Source organism: Tachypleus tridentatus, chromosome 10, assembly GCF_004210375.1.
Source record: "Tachypleus tridentatus isolate NWPU-2018 chromosome 10, ASM421037v1, whole genome shotgun sequence".
Classification (NCBI taxonomy): domain Eukaryota; kingdom Metazoa; phylum Arthropoda; class Merostomata; order Xiphosura; family Limulidae; genus Tachypleus; species Tachypleus tridentatus.
Window position 1 is genome coordinate 102754022 of NC_134834.1, and position 20208 is coordinate 102774229.

At 32.1% G+C, this 20208-nt stretch overlaps 1 protein-coding gene across 1 annotated transcript in view; it reads right to left on the reverse strand.

Moving 5' to 3' along the window:
* LOC143229997 (UDP-glucose 6-dehydrogenase-like) overlaps window positions 1–18774 on the reverse strand; it is a 73493-nt gene extending 54719 nt beyond the window's left edge. The window contains 4 exon segments of the mRNA XM_076462934.1: window positions 2919–3083; window positions 7288–7425; window positions 10900–11100; window positions 18672–18774. Coding sequence (XP_076319049.1) covers window positions 2919–3083; window positions 7288–7425; window positions 10900–11055 — 459 coding nt within the window. The 5' untranslated portion in view covers window positions 11056–11100; window positions 18672–18774.
* Window positions 18775–20208: the final 1434 nt, after the last annotated feature.

Consider the following 20208-nt stretch of genomic DNA (forward strand, 5'->3'; position numbering starts at 1 on the left):
TGAAGAAAAACTATAGTTCCTGATCCTGGTTTGTCTTTCAGGCCCCAAATTTTCTTTAAGGCTTGAAAGATCTTAAACTTAAATTACTGTCACAGATTGGATATCATTGCTTAAAAACATGGTGTAACTTGTATATTACTGTTTTAAAACATAGAAATAAGAGGCCAAAATAAATCGGAAAAAAGCAAACACATTAACAAATGTAGCAAAGCAAAAAACTTTAAGTCCTACCCTGATGAAGAGTAGGATTATAAGGTATATTGTTAAAAATGAAGAAACATTTATCCAGGTAGAACAAGGAATTAGATATTACTTGTAGTAAAAATATGTAATGTGCATACAAGCTATCTAAACATGTCTAGTTCATAAAGTACTTATGAATATTGAAATGAAAAACTAAATTTACCTGGTACAAAGTACTTAACAATAACAAACAAGCAACCTGACAAACATTATAGAGAAAATAAAGTACTGGTCAATATCTAACTTACAATTCATTTAAATTAACTTAGATGACAAAGGGCACATAAGGCCAACACTGATTTTAATTAGGATTATAAAGCACTTGTTTAACACTGCTAAGAAAAAACAATAGTTCTATAGAACAACAATGAAATGTGACTAGTTATAATGATAAGAAATTTACAAACCACCTAAGCATACTTAGTTAAAATACTTATTAATATTGAACTGACAAACCTTTGAACTTTACTAAGTCCACAAGGTACATAGTATTAATAAATGTGTAAAATGACTAAAATTACCTTGAAAAATAAAGTAATAAACAACATATAACTTGTAAGCCACCCAGCTTGTAATGACAAAAATAACCATGGGAATTGTACAATAATTTTTGATAAGGTATGCATATCTTAACAAAATTTCTCAGATTACTGGTGAATATTAAAAGGCTTTTCTACTAATACTAATAAATGTATTATGTTATAATATTTACTTTTCAGCTATGCATACCTAACATTACAGAAGTGGCAATGACATAGTGCATATGCTCTCAGGTAACCATACCCAATAACATATGCACTCAGGTAACCATACCCAATAACATATGCACTCAGGTCACCATACCCAATAACATATGCACTCAGGTAACCATACCCAATAACATATGCAGTCAGGTAACCATACCCAATAACATATGCAGTCAGGTAACCATACCCAATAACATATGCACTCAGGTCACCATACCCAATAACATATGCACTCAGGTAACCATACCCAATAACATATGCAGTCAGGTAACCATACCCAATAACATATGCAGTCAGGTAACCATACCCAATAACATATGCACTCAGGTCACCATACCCAATAACATATGCACTCAGGTAACCACACCCAATAACATATGCACTCAGGTAACCACACCCAATAACATATGCACTCAGGTAACCATACCCAATAATATAAAATTGTCCTTTACAAAGTGATCTGTCTTGGCTATGTTTTAGTGGACTTGTATTTTGTAAAATACAGTCACATTACAATTTTAATACATTTTATATATATATATATATTATTACCATTTAGAAACAAGTTTTTAGTGTTCAGTTACTTTTCTTAAAGCATAGAACAGTAAATAAAGAATTACAGAAAAATAATTATCTTTTCTTGTTTTGAACTTTGTTGTTTGCCTAAGGTTGCTAAGTTTTATCAAAATTTTGTGCATGGAGGATATGAAATAAAGTAATTTCTTTTAAGGTTTTATATATACGTTTTTAAATAAGCAAAAAATCATAAATTACTATATTAATACCACAGAATACCACTATAATTTATCATACTCAGTAGCTCAGCTGTATTTGGGTCTAAAAACATACAAAATTTCAAGCTCACTAAAGACTTATCTTAGTATTTGAAATTTACCATAGGAAAAAAAAAAGATTTCCTGCATAAATATGTTGTAAAGACTTAAAGAACCATGTGGGAAACAATCTGAACTTTTGATTGGTTATTCACATATGTAGACAGAAGTAGGTGTACATAAGCATTTTCAAAAATGGAAAGAGGAGGTAGGGGCCAATATGTTTGATTCAGTAAATGTAGCAAAATCTCAGCAAATAAAAGAGGCAGGAGGTTCTTATTTTAGATTCTGTCTTGTCAGTATTGGTACTTTGAGTTTCTCTTTTGTGACAAATTGTAGACTTGGACAAACATCTAATTTAACCAACACCATCTAATTTAGCACGACACACAAAATTTGATTTTAGGATTTTTTTTTTAATATTTACTTTTAAATTAAGAAATTAATATTGGCATGCATTCACAAAATAATAACACAAGAAAAACTGCAATGCACGTCAACAAACTTGATATGAAACGGCCTTTGACCACTGACCCACAGCAACAGAGTTAAAACTTAGTTACTACAAAAATTGGATTTATTAACTTTAATGACAAGTTTATTGGCTGGGATTGATGACTGTGATCCAGCAGGAACACCACTCTCAATTACATCTGTTTTCTCACATAACCATCTAACTATCTGGAGACAAAATTATTAAAGGATGTAATATAAAAATTATAAAGCATATCACCCAAAAATACTATTTAATTAGTTACAAAAGATTACTGAAAGTCATAATCAAACTGTTCTATAAGAAAAGAATAGTGATGTTTACCGTCTGAACCATGAACATCTAAAGAATAAAACTGGTGTATTAGATACAGGTATAAAACTGTTTTAGAACTATTCCACTATATTAAACTGTAATTACTGTTTATAAAGGTACAAGGTAAGGCATACTACCATGGCAACCTAATGTTGAAAACAGAAGTGGTTAAACTTGTTCACAAATATGGTTTAGTATACATACTACTAAGAGGTCACTGTTAAAGCTATTTATAGTAGGCATGGATAAGCATACTGTATTAATAGACATCTACTAGACATTACACACTTGAAAGCTGACATTTGGCCGCATGTTAGCTCTGAGAATGTTGTTGATACTTTCTGCTGCCTTCACAGGTACGGTGCTTTTCTCTACCACAATTTTCTTCCCAACTGCTACTTCGGCAATCCTACGAGCTGCTGCCTCAACATAGCGAAGATCAGCAGCACGACCCTGTAAGTTTAATAAAACTTTATACTCTCCTATGTTATAGGATAGAAAAACATATAAACAATACAACTTACATTACTATACAGTAAGGATTCCACTGAATAAATAATGTTTAACATATAATTAACCAAACATTTACCTGTAATAATAAGGCTATGTTTTACTCGACTACAGTTATACAATGTTTAAATAATGTAATAATAATAATAATAATAATGTAATAATAATAATAATAATAATAATGTAATAATAAGGCTATGTTTTACTCGATTACAGTTATACAATGTTTAAATAATGTAATAATAATAATAATAATAATGTAATAATAAGAATAATGTAATAATAATAATAATGTAATAATAAGGCTATGTTTTACTCAATTACAGTTATAAAATGTTTAAATAATGTAATAATAAGGCTATGTTTTACTCGATTACAGTTATACAATGTTTAAATGGTTCAAGTCACACTAATATACTAGTATGTGACAAGTTACGAACAGTCCTCACAGATGAAGTTAAATTTCACGATGATTAAATGATGATGTAAATTATGAGGAGGAATGTTTTTGTTTGAAGATAAACAATAGTTAAATATCTGTATTGTAAAAGTTTTAATATTCTTACAGATTAGGTCAGTTCCTCTATATACAAGTTCAACACTACTTTCTGATTTGTTTGAATTCTTTCATGTAATCAGATACATTCAAGGCTCCTTTAATGTGTTTCTCTTAGCGTGTTGCTCATATCTTTCCAAAGTTTGCCCACATAAAAAATCACTACAACAAATGTAATAAATTTAATAATTGGTTCCTTTGTTCAGGTTTTTGTCACAATCATTTTTTCTGAATAACAACATTGACTTTTAAAGGTATTAATTTTTATTTAAAATGCTAATGTTGATTTTCTGTTTAATAAGGAGCTATTTTCATAGATTGACAAGGTTTTCACTCAGATGTTCAGAGAAAGGAACTGTATGAATACTGTTTAATTTTGAACATATTATTTACTGTTGTTTGGTTGAGTCTTTCATTAATACTGCTTTGTTATTTTGAGTAAAGATCTAGACACTGCCTACTCTTCATCATTGAAGTTGTAGATATGGTTTAGTAACCTTTTGTGTTTTTAATTGGCCAAGTATAACTACAAAAAGTACCACATAAATCATTTCATTCAGTGTAAGCATTGTAAATGGCTAAAAAAACAATTAAGTTGAATCAAGAATACAGTGGCTAATAATTATTGGAACAATCAGCTTGTGTAACCCTTCCCCTCAGAATGTTTGTATAAGTTTTGCACAGGACAATTCCTCTTTTTCTTTTTCAGACATCAATTTAAATTGTAATAAAAAGACAAATATATTCACATCGTTAACCACGTTTTTAAAAATAATTTATGCACTTTTAGCAAGTCATAAATTCATAGGGTATTACCTTTATAAGAGTTTCAATATATTTCTTCTTCAAATATTATCAAAAACTTTAGTTCATTTCTTTTCCACAAGTACTTGAGCTTTCCTCTTTATCAGCTAAATCTTTTTGTTGTTTAAACTTTGATTTATTAATGTTACATGTTCTGCTTTATTTAATAAAACAACATTGATTCCTTTATCGGCTTTTGCTGCAAGTTGGTCAAAACTTTTGTTTTACTTTAACGGACCAGACACCCAAAAGGTTGCAAAACCTAATTTTTTTTTAAGTTATTCTGGATCATTTGTTTAATGGATTACACTTTCACTAAAATCTTATTGGACCAAAGGTAGGTGACATCATACTCTTTGTGAAAACCGGATCCATGGCTAGCCACAAAATAGATACTGCCATACTATCAACATTCAGTGAGTAAGTGTACTGATCCTGTGTTGATAAAGTTAACACAGGAAAAGAATAAAATGGCTTGTGAGTGCAAAGTACATATGTGCATTATTTCTGAGAAATGCCCTCAATGTCAAAATGGCAAAACAAGCAGGTGGGAATAAAAAGCAAATTAAAAAGGATGAAGGGATTATGATATTACAGTGGAGAATGATGAAGATAAGATGTTTAGTGACACTTCTGGGGATTCCTTGGATTTCATCACACTAAAGAAAGGATCAGATTTTTCCCAGGAGATCCAGGTGGTCTTATAAATGCGACTGGAAATGAGATTTGTAAAAAAATCTGATGACACAAAACTATTCTCATCTGCCAACAATGTGCAGCAAGTTGTGCCAGAGAAACGTTATACTTGCACTGCTATGCTAGTCAATGACATCCAGAAAAGTGAAAGAAAGACTGACTGAATAACAAGCTTTTGAAACAGCTGGATGGCACTTTCATTGATTGAAATCTGGGTTTCAGCTAAAACCTACAGTACAATCTGTACAGTATTATTGTAAGCAAGCTACACTGAAAGCAGTAGAATATCATTAAGCATCCTTCATATCTACTCTAAAAAAAACAAGAGCAGAAACAAAGCCAAGAACACAACAAACCATGCTTGATCTTAAGCAAAGAGACCAAGTGGATAAGTCAGCACCAGATGTACATCTTCCAAGTTTACTACTGTGTACTATGGGAGTAGGAAAGCTACAATAGTGTCACTAAATCTGTGAATTGTTGTAAATGTTTGGGTGGAATTTTAGTATGACCTCAAATTGCTTAAAAGAGAGTTTTTAGCTCTTTCTGGAATGATGTTATATGTTAAGGTCTACCATACACTCCAAATTTAGGGTTCCTGGCAAGAAGTACTGTTAATATGTTTACTCAGAATCCTTTTGAATCTAGTACAGAAATCTTTTAAGAATACATTAACAATTTCTGTTTTTGTTTGACTTGAAAATTATTTTGTATGGACTTTGAATTTTGACCTTTTACATTCTTAAAATACTATTTACTTTGAATATTGATTTAAAAATTATCTTGAAGCCAAGGCAGAAATTAATGTTTTATTATTAATTAATGCATGATAAGAATGCTAAATATATACATATATATATTAAACAAAAATTTGTCTGTCTGTTTGTCCATTATTTAACTACTGCTGGGTTGCTAGACCAATCTCAATCAAACTTTGTAGGATGATAGCTTGGAACAAGGGTATGTTAATGGGGGTTCACAACTACCTTTACCTCCATTATTGCTATAACTCAGCATTTATTATCTTTGATACAAGTTGAAATCATAGATGGTTCTGCATCCTTTGACAGAAAAAAATACTAAATTTTCTATAACACAAGATAAAACACATCTTGTATGTATCTCTGAGAGTGCTCTAGCACTATGTAAGGTGGAATGTAATGGAAGAAAAAAACGTTGTCACTATTGCAATAATACTTAAATTGAACACAAGTTTCTACTCCAGCCACCCTAAGGTTGATAAAATGAGTTATTTCTTGAGTTATACCTACTTCTTACTTTGACCCTTGACCTTTCAACTTCAGCTCATAAGACACTTCTGCAGCTAATGACCATCTATTAATTAACCACCTAAAACACTGTGAAAGGGTATTAAGAGGTGGGTATTAAAAGCAGGTGACAAAAAGCACCACTATCATCACTACTTTGGCCACTTTCTCTTCTTACAAAGTCATCCTTACTATCACTCAGTGTATCACATTTTAAGTATACACATACTGAGTTCTTAAACTAATGCAAAGCATTTGGTGAGGTAAATATAAGCACTGTAATAGCATGTTATAAAAAAACAACATGAACATTAGGATTTTTGTGTTATTTATTATAGCATCAACCCTATTACAACACCCACTCATTGTACAGCTAAGCCCATGTATCAAGTTTCGTCCTAATAGCTTGTGAGTGAGGGTATGAACGTATTTTCAAATATGGCACTCCTTAGGAATTCCAAAAATATAACAACTGATGCATGATTAAGGTTCAGCAACTCATCATGCTTAGGTAACCTTTTGGGCATGTTTTAGTCCCCTGGGTCACCCCAAGCTTGGCCCTGGATAGTCTAATACTACTGAAATGGTTCATGGACAAAAAAAACAAAAAATAAATTCTCAAATAATGTGAATAGATATAGGATAAAATATACACAAACCATATAAAAACACTAACATGCATATAGAAAGGTTGCTCACACAATTTATAGTTTCTGAATAAGAATTTTTTTAATCAAGTTATAAAATGTAAATATATATACTGTTTTTCTTCTCAGCCAATTTTATACTTCTATCAATACCACATAACTGTACATGAACTTACCTTTCCAAACCCATACGTTTTGGTAGGTGTGTTGACAGAAATGAAAATTAAGTCGGATTCTTTAATAGCAGTATCAACGTCCGTTGAAAAGAAAAGGTTTCTTCCACGACTCTTCTTCACTGCTTCATCTAAACCGGGCTAGTGCAAAAAAAGTAGTATATATCCATTTGTGATAAGAGTAAGCTAACCACACAGATCAAAGTTAAAAATACAAATGGTAATAGTACTGTTAAGTAAATATAATGTTCTTAAAGATTAAAATTAATCGTTTCGTTAACTTACTGTTAATGATATTTTCAGACATAATCCCAACATCACCATCAACAGAATTCCACTGTTGGGAAATGTTTTGTTATTTCAGAAAAGTTATGTTATTCAGTGAAATGAGTGTTTTAATTATAATTAAATAGTATACTTAAGTATAGCTCTTAATTATATATGTTTTATATTTGCATACCAATATAATAGGGTCATTCCATGTCAAATCATCCAAATTTTGGAAAATTTTCCAAGTAACCCCTTCAGAATGCCTTAAAAAATATTCACATGTGCTCATCTACCCATATACTGAAAAATTGCCAAAGATTAAATCAATATCTCTAATAATTTCTGATTTACAGCTCTGTAAAATGTAATGTTTTTTTTTATTTTTGGCAAATTCATTTTTAGGCAACTTTGGCTGCTTAAAGCTGCAAGAGTAATGGTGGTAGAAGGCTGAAATTTGTTACACTGACTGAATTAGTCCCACAAAATTCAAAAATGGTCTCAAACCAAGTTTATCTCTCTTAGGATTTGCATAGTGAGGCAGTAAAATCACCTGAAAACCCAAAATTGTAAAAAACATTGGTTTATTTAATAAGCCATAGCTCTGAGACTTAATATGATACAAAGTTGAATTTTGTTTTCAAATTTCCTATAACATATCAGTTGATAAATCAGCAATTGTTGTAATTAAAAGTCTGTTAGATCTCCTGTAAAAAATATTTAGTTGCATGCAACTTTTTATGATGTAGCTAAAAATAGCCTGACTTCAGGCCACAGTTTGACCAGGTCACCAGTTATTCAGCCCTTTCAGATTTTTACCATATATTCTTACATCTCTGAATATGATCTACAAAAAAAATCAGGATGGTGTTCAACCTACTTTTTGAGTTATAATATTTTAAAATATCCTCTGACCATACGTTGCTTACTTGAAAAAAACCTCAGTTCAGGTGTGTTACTGTGTGCAAATATATCTACACAATTTTAAAATTAGAATATTTCAATGGGATTCATAACTTATCAGCTTTTACCATATATTCTTACATCTCTGAACATGATCTTCAAAAAAATCAAGGTTGTGAAAAATAATAAATTATCAAATTTTAAGTGTCTCTGATATGTATCACTGGGCAAAGGACTACATTCAGGGCATTCAGTCCTTTTTTGTCAATCAGGAATCAGTCCTGCAGAATTGTGTAAAGTTTGATCCACTTGAGCACTATGAAAAATACAAAACTGTGACAGGTATTAGGTCACATCATAGCTTTATTCTACCAACACATTCTATATGAGAAGGCTATCAGATGATGATGTGTACACAGTTGTAACTGTTGGTAGTAGCAGTGAAAGTGATGCTACAGCAGCTCAAATAGAGTCTAATGATAGCAGTGACAATTATCAGCCAGAGAATGATAGCAGTGACAATTATCAGCCAGAGAAATATGTGGCATGCATATATGATCATGAATGGTATGTGGGGAAACATAAAAGATAGATCAGATGAACATTCCGATGTGGTGGTGTCATGTTCGAAGAAATCAAGAAATGAAATGTCCTCATGGCCTGCAAGGTCACGTAAAGATGAAAGCTGGATTCCTTTCCTACATATTCTTTGTCTGATAAGTGCACCTACTGTGCAAGGCAGTAGTGCTCGCCACTATGTTCTAAGTCAAAGTGATCTCAACATAATCAAACTCGAATTTCAGAAATTTATTCAAGCTGTCTGAACAAAGCAATGTTTATTTGATGTTGTTAAGGCTAATTTATCGCCAAAGCAGTTTTTGAAACATTTTATTGTCACGATTATTGCAGTTTGGTGTGACTATAATCCGTCTCAGTTATCCCCTGTTGTAGCACTGTGCTTTTTGTGTCTGATTTACCTTTGTATTTATTATATTACGAATCTTAAACTCAGCCATATCTGCATAACTGTAATGCATACACAATATATTTGCATTGCCATGTGATCTAACTAGTTATGCCAATAAACTTGTTCAGAAATGAATTAATTCCTTTTTGTTTTTTACAACTTCATTATTTAACATTGTGAAAGGCTGGTTAGAATATTTCAGTGTGATTCATAAAATTCTGACAGGTATTTGTCAAAATTGTATGGATATATTTACACACAGTAACACACCTGAACTGAAGTTTTTTTTCAAGTAAGCAACGTATGGTCATAGGATACTTTAAAAATTATAACTCAAAAAGTAGGTTGAAGACCATCCTGAGTTTATTTTGTTAATCATATTCAGAGATGTAAGAATATATGGTAAAAATCTGAAAGGGCTGAATAACTGGTGACCTGGTCAAACTGTGGCCTGAAGTCGGGCTATTTTTAGCTAAATCATAAAAAGTTGCATGCAACTAAATATTTTTTACAGGAGATCTAACAGACTTTTAATTACAACAATTGCTGATTTATCAACTGATATGTTATAGGAAATTTGAAGACAAAATTCAACTTTGTATCATATTAAGTCTCAGAGCTATGGCTTATTAAATAAACCAATGTTTTTTACAATTTTGGGTTTTCAGGTGATTTTACTGCCTCACTATGCAAATCCTAAGAGAGATAAACTTGGTTTGAGACCATTTTTGAATTTTGTGGGACTAATTCAGTCAGTGTAACAAATTTCAGCCTTCTACCACCATTACTCTTGCAGCTATAAGCAGCCAAAGTTGCCTGAAAATGAATTCGCCAAAAATAAAAAAAAAACATTACATTTTACAGAGCTGTAAATCAGAAACTATTAGAGATATTGATCTAATCTTTGGCAATTTTTCATTATATGGGTAGATGAGCACATGTGAATTTTTTCAAGGAATTCTGTGGGGGTCACCAACAGCCCCTGGATGATTTGACATGGAATGACCCGATAACAATGTTATTACACATACAACTACTATGCCATACAGATACTTTTATCACAGTACACACCTTTCTGAAGTCTTAACTATATATGTAGTTGCAAAAATGTTTACTGAATATAGTATTACTTCATGTGAAACTTATTACCTGCGTCTGAAAACACTGTTTTTCACATCACAAAATTTAAAACAAACAGAATTTGATTCCAATGATTATAATGACTTGTACTGTGAAATGGAACTTGTTTGTCTTGAATAACACTGTTATCAGAAGACAATTTAAAAAGAAAATTAAATTGGGTCTCTAGAGTTTACCTATGTGTGTGTGTATAACACTTTAGACAAGACAGTCTGATGAAAGTGCCCAAACCAACTACTTCACTGCTACTCAAAGTGTTTAATTATACATGCACTATAAATATACATACATTAAAACTTGTAAAAATCACTGAATAAATGTTACCATGGTAGTATTACCTCATAAATAGGAAGAGTGTCAGAGTTCCACTGTTGAATGCGAGCTTCACTTTTATCAACTACAACTACTTGAATGTCTGGGCATTTTAGGGCTATTACAGTGCAAGTTGGACCTCCAACGTATCCTGCACCAAGGCAGCAAATCTTTTGGATCATTACGGTTATATCTTCTGGATGAATCTAATCTCTACTTATGATGTACTGAAAGAAGTAATACAAGTGTCTTGGATCAGTTTCAATCCTTGTTCTATCCAACCCAGTATGTTAGCAATTAATGTCAGTTAATATATGGCTGTTTATCTGTAATATCATTTTTATATTTTAAATACCCTAAAAATAAAATTATAATTATCATAAGCATTGATGATCATAATAAACAAGCTATCAAAACTTCTTGGATCAATTTAGACATTGTAATCTTGAAAGGCCAGAGGGAGTTTAAACATTAAATACTGAGCACATGGTTTAATGCTTGAAATTTATTTCCAAAGTTTTAAGCCAGATATAAAGAGCTAGTTAGGTTAGAATTAACAAGTAAGTGTTGATTAGTTAATGTGTAATCAGTGAATGATTTTGTCAGTTTGCCTGTCAGCCAAATAGTTAAGTTCCAGAAACTGTAATGTGTTTGTAATTCTTCTCTTTAACAAACAATAGAAATCATTATACTTATGTCAGAAGAGGTATTATTTTAGTAAAAGTAAAATTAATATTGAACTTCAAGATTATAAACATGTTATGACAAATATAATTATTATAGATGCTGAAAATTTAATAGAAATGATAAAAACTGGAAAGAAAAGCAAGACAAAAAGGCAAAATATTAAAAGGTGAAGAAACCTAAGGTAAGTTGAACAAGAGAGAGACAGGAATTTAAAAAAAGATTTATAAAAATGAAATTAGATTTAGAAGAGAATTATGAATGTAAATCAGTTTGCCAATGAAGACATTGTAAAAACAAACAAACTACAGGAAGTGTAGACAAGGAATGTAACAAAATCAGTGAAGCAAAAAATGAAGTACAGAAGAAATTTGGTGACAAAAGAAAACATTTAGAAATTGAAGTAAGTACAAGGGTTATGTGAAACATAACTTCCTCTACGTATATTTGAGAAGTTTCAATCTCAAATATCATTAGCTATTCAATATGGAATAGAATAACTCACTCCATCTACACTTTTTACCACCAGTGTGTTGTTACTATGACTTTCTTTTTACCACCAATGTGTTGTTACCATGACTTTCTTTTTACCACCAGTGTGTTGTTACCATGACTTTCTTTTTACCACCACTGTGTTACCATGACTTTCTTAGGCTACTCCAGCTATACCATTTGAACATGTTTTGAAATGAAACAAGTCAACACTGTTTAACTGAGGCATCCACAGATTATAAAGGAAAGGTACCAGATGGAGTATATCAGATACAGCCTGAAATGATCTCTGAGGTAAATGGAGTGGTACTAACATAAGTTATTCATTAAAAAATTAAAAGATTAAACAACCTTCCACAGAAAGCCTAAACAAATTACCAGGCTGCCTTTTAAAGAGTTATATTACAAGAAATTTTCAGAGCAAGTGAAAGATCGTACCTTACCTAAATTTGCTGTTAAAGAGGTTAGAAAGTTTGTTTAATTATCTTACCCAGATGTTCTATGATAAATCATTGACCACAATGCTGTAAAGTGCTTACAAAAATGGACATTACACCTGAAATCTGACATGACAATAAACCAAGCAGATTATCTATCCTGAATATGAAAATATTTCATCTACCCCAAATGAAATAAGGATTGTTTTTTGAATTTCGTGCAAAGCTATACAAGGGCTATCTGCACTTGCTGTCCCTAATTTAGCAGTGTAAGACTAGAGAGAAGGCAGCTAGTCATCACCACCCACCACCAACTCTTGGGCTACTCTTTTACCAATGAATAATGGGATTGACTGTCACATTATAACATCCCACAGCTGAAAGGGTGAGCATGTTTGGTGCAATGTGGATTCAACCCACGACTCTCGGATTACAAGTCAAACACCTTAACTCACCTGGCCCTGAATTAAGGAATGAATTATGTAAATCACTGATAGGAATCTTGAAATATGTGGATTGACTTTAGTTACAATTGTTCAATCTAACTAGGTAATGAAAGGAAATGGCAAACTGTCTTCATATATGAAGGAAGATGAAAGTTAGAAGTTATCTTCCATGTGGGGAAGTTTCTATACATAAAACAGTGTGTAGGTATTTTATATGTGGGTAGTTGAAAAGAAGAAGAACAAACTTCATTTTGAAACACAAATATGAAGTTTAGAGAGTTTCACACTCCAAAAAAAAACAGTAATTACAGTGTCAAAGGTTGAACTTCCACAAACAACAGGATGAGAAGCACAGGATAATACAACAAACAAAATGTGCATAATAACAGAATCCAAAAAGACAGGTGATTCAAGTCGTTTTTGATTTTCCTTGATAGTCTTTGGAAACATGTAAGCAGATATATTACCAAATGGTTACTTACAGACAAGACACCATTATAAGTTTGCCAATTTTCTGAAATGCCCAATGTTTATTCTGAAATTACTCTTGGTGTCACTGAGGTTTTGAAGTATGTTATATGCTTCCTATCTCCTAAGTTAATATGTAAAATATTTCTGTACTTATAAAGCATGTGTCCCTACTAAGAAGTTCCTTTCAAACTAATTACATTTGAAACTAGACCATTCAATCAGGATATCATATGTATTTGTTTTTCATAAAAAGAAGATTGTGTAATATAGAGCATACAAATAGAAATAAACAGTGACTTCTTTCATTGGCAAGTTGGGTGTTATTCCAAAGATACAACAACCCTTTTTTATTTGTAGCGAATGATAATCATTCGCATGTGTAGTACCTTCCTCCAAGACAAATGGAATTGTTGCGTTTGTATATAATGTCATGCTTCCTCAGTCTAGAACAAGATTAGATTACTATTCACAAGTTTAATGAGAAAAGAAAAAGATTATGGGTTGATTTAATTACTGTAAGCACATTTGTACACAGCACAGTAAATGTGATATAATACACATGCCTGTAAAAGCTTGATGGTATTTGAATAAAATGTGTTTTACCATGTGATAAATTATGCACAATTATATTCTTTACTTCAAACTATTTAGGGTTAAGAGAATATACATTTTCATCCACAAGAAATTTTGTGATAATCCTCTGGTTATTTTTCAGCTACTACCCAATTAGGAAACCCATTGTGCCATATCACCAGGGATGGAACTATTAGTTGATTATCTCAACTACTTGAAGAGAACTATCTTAGTGGCACAAAAAAACATTCATAAAGAACATGAGATCACCTCATCTTTCTATCATAAGCCATGAAAAGAGAGAATGACCAAAAGAAAGATTTTATTTTGTTAATCAAAATTTTGGTTGTACTTTATTGTACTTATATTAATGGTCTTAAGTCTTAATGTGTATATCAATTATCAAAGAGCACTCTTGTATCAATTAGGAAAATTCAACTCTAATGTACCACTGTCTTATAGGTTCAAACACAGGATATAGTACTGTATGCTATATTTTAATCCTTAAGTGGTGTCTTATAGGTTCAAACACAGGATACAGTACTGTATGCTAATCCTCAACTGATGCTACTTCCTACAACATTCCCACTGTTTAAAGGTTAATTGAGTTTTTATATTGTTTTTTGGTCACATGGATATTCAACATTATAAAATTAGCACATGGTGTAACATCTGATATTTTCTTCAAAGTTTTAGAATAGATTTAAGCCATATATATACATGTTGAATTGGCCTAGAGTTAGTAATTAATTTCTACAAGTCAGTGTTAGCAGTTTATGAGTAATCAGTATATGATTTAATTAGTCTGTTGCTATCACTAGTTAGTTCAGTGCTGTAAATTTTAAGACTGTTTCAACATAATAAATATATTGGCAGGTTAGGGAAATTTCTGTTTAGACAATGATTATTTGTACAGCAATGCTAATTGCATAAAACCATGGAAGTTTTAAACATTAGAATGTACAGTCAAAAGTTATGATTTTCATATACAGAAAATGCATTTCAACAGGTTTTTCCTTCCACACAAAAGAGTAGCTACTCTCATCTACTGTTACTCTCTATATCCAAACGTTTTATTCATGCATGCCCCAAGTTTTCTACTTTCCCCTATGGAATAAAATGATTCTAATATGTCTCTCAGACAAATCATCATCATCAGGAGCATCACAATCTCATGACACATAGTGACTCCCTCTATACAAATCTGAACTATCACTTCAAAGCCTGTCAGAAGACGAAAACAGGAGGAAAGTAAGGAGGAAGGGTGGAAGTGCAAATGGAGGGAAGTACCTGTCAAAAATGCATTTTCAGCATAGGAAATTATAACTTCCAATATGGTACTTACCTCCTCTCAGGCGAAGGGACGGGTGCAAGGTAATGACAAAAGTATACCTGAAAAGTGTCCAAAAGATACCCCTAAAAATGAGAGACTTCTGACCAAGTATACTCTTCATTCATCCATGAAATGTGTAGTAGATAAGGATGGCAAAAGAGAGAAGCACATCCAAGTGGGAGAGAACTGTGGCAGGATAGTGATCCTAACCATGTAAATATATATGTATGTAACTTAATCCCACAAAGCCTAAAAGTGGGTACATAAATGAATGCCCCTCTAGGTATAAAGTAGCTAGGGCATGACAGATTTTACTCTGTAAGTCAACTACATCCAGATGGGTTAGGATGAGGATCATATTGTCTTTACCTTAAGTCCATGAGACCAGATGGAAGCTAGAACCACATCAACCCACAGAGCACAATGTGTTGCCTTTGCTATATTGATTCAGGAACCTGACATTCAGTATCAAAAGGATGTCTATTAAATATAAATCAACTCTCCCAACAATAAAATTGACCAAACCATCCAAAAAGCAATAAAATTCTCAGAATAACATACACAAGGGATAGCAAGAAAGACGAAGCTGGAACAATCCCCTTTACCTCCATTGCGACTCACAATACAGATGGAATATAACCAAAGGAGAAATACAGACAACCATCAACACATGTGAAGGACTTATGCTGATTGATTCTCCTCTGGATCCAAAACCCTATCATGGGATACTGACATTCAAGGGCTCCCAATCAAAGGGGTGAACTACAGTTTGACATTTTACCCCTTCGTTACTGTATTACACATAGTGGAGGATATCATCTACACCCACAGAACACCACCACCCTACCCTGCACTGAGTGGTTACAGCCATCTTTGTGTGAAACAGCTGACCACCCCAGTGACTTGCAACTAGAAAATGGTAAGGACTCGCATATTCCACTAGAAGCAATGGAGTGACAACTGCATTGAGAGTCTGGATGAACATCATCACCTGAGAAAGTTACAACAAAACCTATTTTGAAAAGCAGACCATAACAACCTATTCAATACAAGGCATGGAAGTGAAATCATATGTCAGCATGGCTGTACACTGTGAATTTCTAATTGAAGAATAATTGGTCAAGCACCACGCAACAGAGGGGGATCTGTATAAAAAACATAAATGAAGCACGGGCCCCTGGAATGTATAAAAACAGACTTACCCAGTCAAAGTTGCACCAAAGCTTGAAGAATGGCCACTGGTGGAAAGTACAATCCTGATAACAAAGAAACTGTGATACAGTGTAAATAATGGGACACAAACATATTAGGTGTAGACCACATACCTGACTGGAAAATTCTCCCCAATGGCTGACAAAAAACAAGAAAATGTGAGGTGTCATGTTTGATGAGAAAACACCATGAACAAATTCTTGTCAGAAAAAGACAAGGAGAAATAAGCCAATTGGTGAGGGTAAAAGGGGAGAGATCATGAACACAGTAAGATTGTCAAGAGATATTGAGTCAAGAACAAGTATTACGGAAGGAAGCCATGTGGGCAACATAGCAATGGAGTGTATGGAGAAGGAAAGAGTTCTGTCTGAATTATGGCAAGGGTAGAAATAAGAAACAAAAGGAATGAAAATAGACAAAAAGGAATTACCCTCCATAGCAACTGAGAACTTTGAAACAAAGGAATGATTTAAATAAAGGAGTAGATAAGTGTGATGGTAGAGTGATTGTTATATTGTAAAATGTTTATTATATTTGAATAATTCAGTTTAATCTACATTTGTTTTTGAAAGGTTATAATATGAGACTCAAAACAGCAATAAGTGTTTGCCACCACTAATATATTAAAACATTTTTTCACTGAATACACATGAAGAACCCAACATACTTCATTGCTGTTCTATTTACATTTTTTGATTTTACATTTTACACTTAATTTTTGACAAACATTTTGGAGTAACAACTTCTTTACCACCACATCTTTCTGTAGGTACATATGTATGTTCAAACTACTAGAACAAGTATTCATAAATAAACATTTCTGGTCCACCTAGTAGTCTTTGGTACAAATGATTTTTTAAAATAAATTATAAATGCAAAAGTTACATTTATTTCTGTGACTTGAATGAATTAGACACAATGTTTTTAACTGTAATCTTGTTTGTACTTGCACTCTTTTACTTACAAGTAAATGTTCCTCCTCAATACATGACACAGTCTTTGGATTAAAAATTTTCAATCTAGTGTGGATTTTCTCTCTTAATATAAACTCAGTACTTATGCAGAGAAAGTTTTATTTTATGTTTTATAATTTAAAATTCATAGTTTAAGTTTCAAAATAAAACAATTTTAATCAAGAAATTACAGCAAAAAAGGATTTCTTAATAGAATAATTGAAACTCATAAAAACATGTAAAAGTGTTCAAAATCACACATTATTCAAAGCAGACATATTCAAATATAGATTTAATATAACACTTTCCAACTAAACTTCTACAATCAAACCTGCACATACATCACTCTTCTGGAAAAAACAACAACCTATTATTAAAATTTAAATATGTTTAATCTTAGTAGTTCTTTTATCTGGTTGCATTAAAGATAAAAAAGATTGAATGTACAAAAGATAAAGTATGTCATTAAAAAAAATTGTTTAAAGCAATTAAATTTAAAATGTTCAGCTAAACAGTACTCAGAGGCCTTGCTTCAGCACTGACAGATGGAACTCGTGCTCCAATTTTATCTGACAATGTACCAAATATCGAGTTGATGTTTTGAAAAATTAAAATACTGAAATATCGAAAATTCCTGTGTCTTTGAGTCCAAACCCCAAATCTTTCAAGCACTTAGAGATGCTACTTACAACAAACGTAAAAACTATATATACTGTGTAATTGTCAACAGTAAAATTTCTCACCATATTAACATAATCTAATCAGCCTAACGCATTTTGCCTGTTATTTTAAACATAACTGTTTAAAAACAGAATAATTTAGCAAACATCAACACTTTTGTAATTACAGTTCGTTTTTAACTTTAACTCATTTTCTCAACCTTTACTTTCTTTTTCTTAAGCGGCAAGGCTTTGTTTAAGTCAAATAAAAAAAAAAGGATAAACAAAACATACGACTTAGCCACACAAATAACAAAGTAACATTAACAATAACACTTAAATTTTAATTTTGTGTCATTATAATCAAAGGAAGCTAAGTTCATTATTACAATAGCAATAACAAACCAAATTAAGGAACAATTAACCCCGTGTATAACGTAGCTTACTTAACTTACTGATCTAATTGGGAACTTAAAAAAATTCTTAATAATTATATTGCATTTATTCATCACTAATATGAATAACATAATTATCATACCTCACAAGAAATAAACAGAACAATTTACCGTCAAATACGTAATAATGCACATGTCATCACACACAAACAATACAAACCGCTAAGTGATTTTAGCGCCCTCTCGATAATTCAGATATCAAACCTTTTGTGCACAATTCCTAGAAACAATTATAAACCGAAAGTTAAACGATTGTTTTGCCAAAAATCGCCAAAATTGAAAAGCAATTTACCCTCAGTTAAAAAGGTTGGTAAATTAATTTTACGATATCAAGCATTTACTGAATCAATAAGAAAGTTAAGTGACATTCAGAAGCTGTAAAGGAATCTTACAAATTCTATTTATGTGCACTTCAAATAATTAAACTTCTACCTATAGTTGACAGAGTATGACGTATTTACAGGTGAAATCGGGCTCAACAGCTAAGTTGACAATACAACTCAACAGAGAGTTGAGAGAATTTGTAAGAGCTTTAAACCTAAAAGAAATAACAAGGGACTTTACACAGATGATTCTCTTTGAAAAAATATACTTCATTAAATAATTCACAACAGTTAATAATAACGTTCTGAGTTAACTTGCTGATTATAAAGTCTTATTTTACTTCCAATTGCAGCTTTTACAGTATGGAAGGATATTTGTAAAGGAGGCAAAACGTTTCAATTGCTGGTGTGATCCTTTCCAGGAATATATGATTTCTAGTCTGGTGGACATTTCTGTTATATGTAGTTGAATATGTCTTACATCAATCAACACTATGCTCATAGCAATTTGACTTCACGTGAAGGCGATAAAAAAAAGATTGATAGATTAATAACTTACTTTTCTCGTGATTATATACAACCCAAGACTCTCATTATGTCAAATCTCTCATTTCAATAGATGAGTCTCGCGTGACCACTAGACCACTCAGGTCAAGAAAATCACTTCGATAACTTGACCAACATAGACGTGACAAAAGCAGATAAACATTTCTTTAAACAGACCTCTAACTAAGAAATGCATTTACGCAAATTAAGATAAGTCCTCTAGTAGTAAAGCCCTGCATGGCCAGGTGGTTATGGCGCTTCATTACAATTTGAAGGCCGCAGGTTCGAATCCCCGTCACATCAAACACGTTCGTTATAATGTGACAGTCAATCCCACTGTTTGTTTGTAAAAGAGTAGCTCAAGAGTTTGTAGTGGGTGGTGATAACCACCTACCTTTCCTCTAATATTACACTACTAAATTAGGGACGGCTAGCACAGATAGCCCTCGAGTAGCTTTGTGCGAAATTCCAAAACAAACAAACAAACAAGACAAGGTACAAAAATCACAGATGTCCCCAAGTTTCCATCTCAAATGCTTTATAAATCCTCTGTATCTCAGAACGGCTGTTATGTTAACAAACCTGAAGATGACCAAAGAAGGTCGAAACGTTGTTCTCTGCTTTATTAATAAAAGTGTTGGTACCCATAACAGTAGTTCTGAGATGCTTTTTTTTATTTCAAGTGGGTTTCTTGTCATCAAGAAATTATGAGAAAAAATATTTTTATTGCTCTTTCGATTGTAGACCGTTG